Source organism: Austrofundulus limnaeus, unplaced genomic scaffold, assembly GCF_001266775.1.
Source record: "Austrofundulus limnaeus strain Quisiro unplaced genomic scaffold, Austrofundulus_limnaeus-1.0 Scaffold1650, whole genome shotgun sequence".
Lineage (NCBI taxonomy): Eukaryota > Metazoa > Chordata > Actinopteri > Cyprinodontiformes > Rivulidae > Austrofundulus > Austrofundulus limnaeus.
This window is the reverse complement of record NW_013954052.1, coordinates 1-484: the sequence shown is the minus strand read 5'-3', so window position 1 is coordinate 484 and position 484 is coordinate 1. Positions and strand designations below refer to the sequence as shown.

The 484-nt window shown below is 45.7% G+C and overlaps 1 protein-coding gene across 1 annotated transcript; it reads left to right on the top strand.

Moving 5' to 3' along the window:
* Nucleotides 1-468, top strand: LOC106535995 (uncharacterized; the record flags this gene model as incomplete). Its single annotated transcript, XM_014033162.1, is given in 1 exon segment — nucleotides 1-468. A coding segment is annotated over 1 exon segment (399 nt), but the record flags the coding sequence as incomplete, so codon positions are not given.
* Between the last annotated feature and the right edge of the window lie 16 nt (nucleotides 469-484).

The window sequence follows — 484 nt, the reverse complement described above, 5'->3', positions numbered from 1 at the left end:
AGCTTAGGCATTTCCTCGGTTAATGCCGTTAACATCGCCGCTATTAAACGACACGTAGCCGAGCTCCAAAACGAAATCCCTAGGATTCAACTACAACTGGATGAGCAACAAGATCAGCTTACCCAAGTTGGGAAAACAGTCTTAGATACCGTCCTTGTTGTTAACACCCACAGCACGGAGTTGACTAAACTAGCTAAAGCTGTCACTGAGTTATCATCCGTGATACAAATAGACTACGCTTACACTCAGTTAATAACCATGCTTCTTACTGACATGCTAAGAGAGATCAGTTCATCGATCGACACCTTAGTAATCGGTAAGATTCCACCCTACCTTGTATCGTTACAAATGGTCCAAGACATCTTGCTAACGACCACCACCGACAGAGTAACTCCCTGACAGGCACATCTAGCTTATGTTCTCGGTAGCGCCGTTCCTCTCCACGTCGACCCCGCTGCACGCGAAATAGCTTTCTTAATCAATC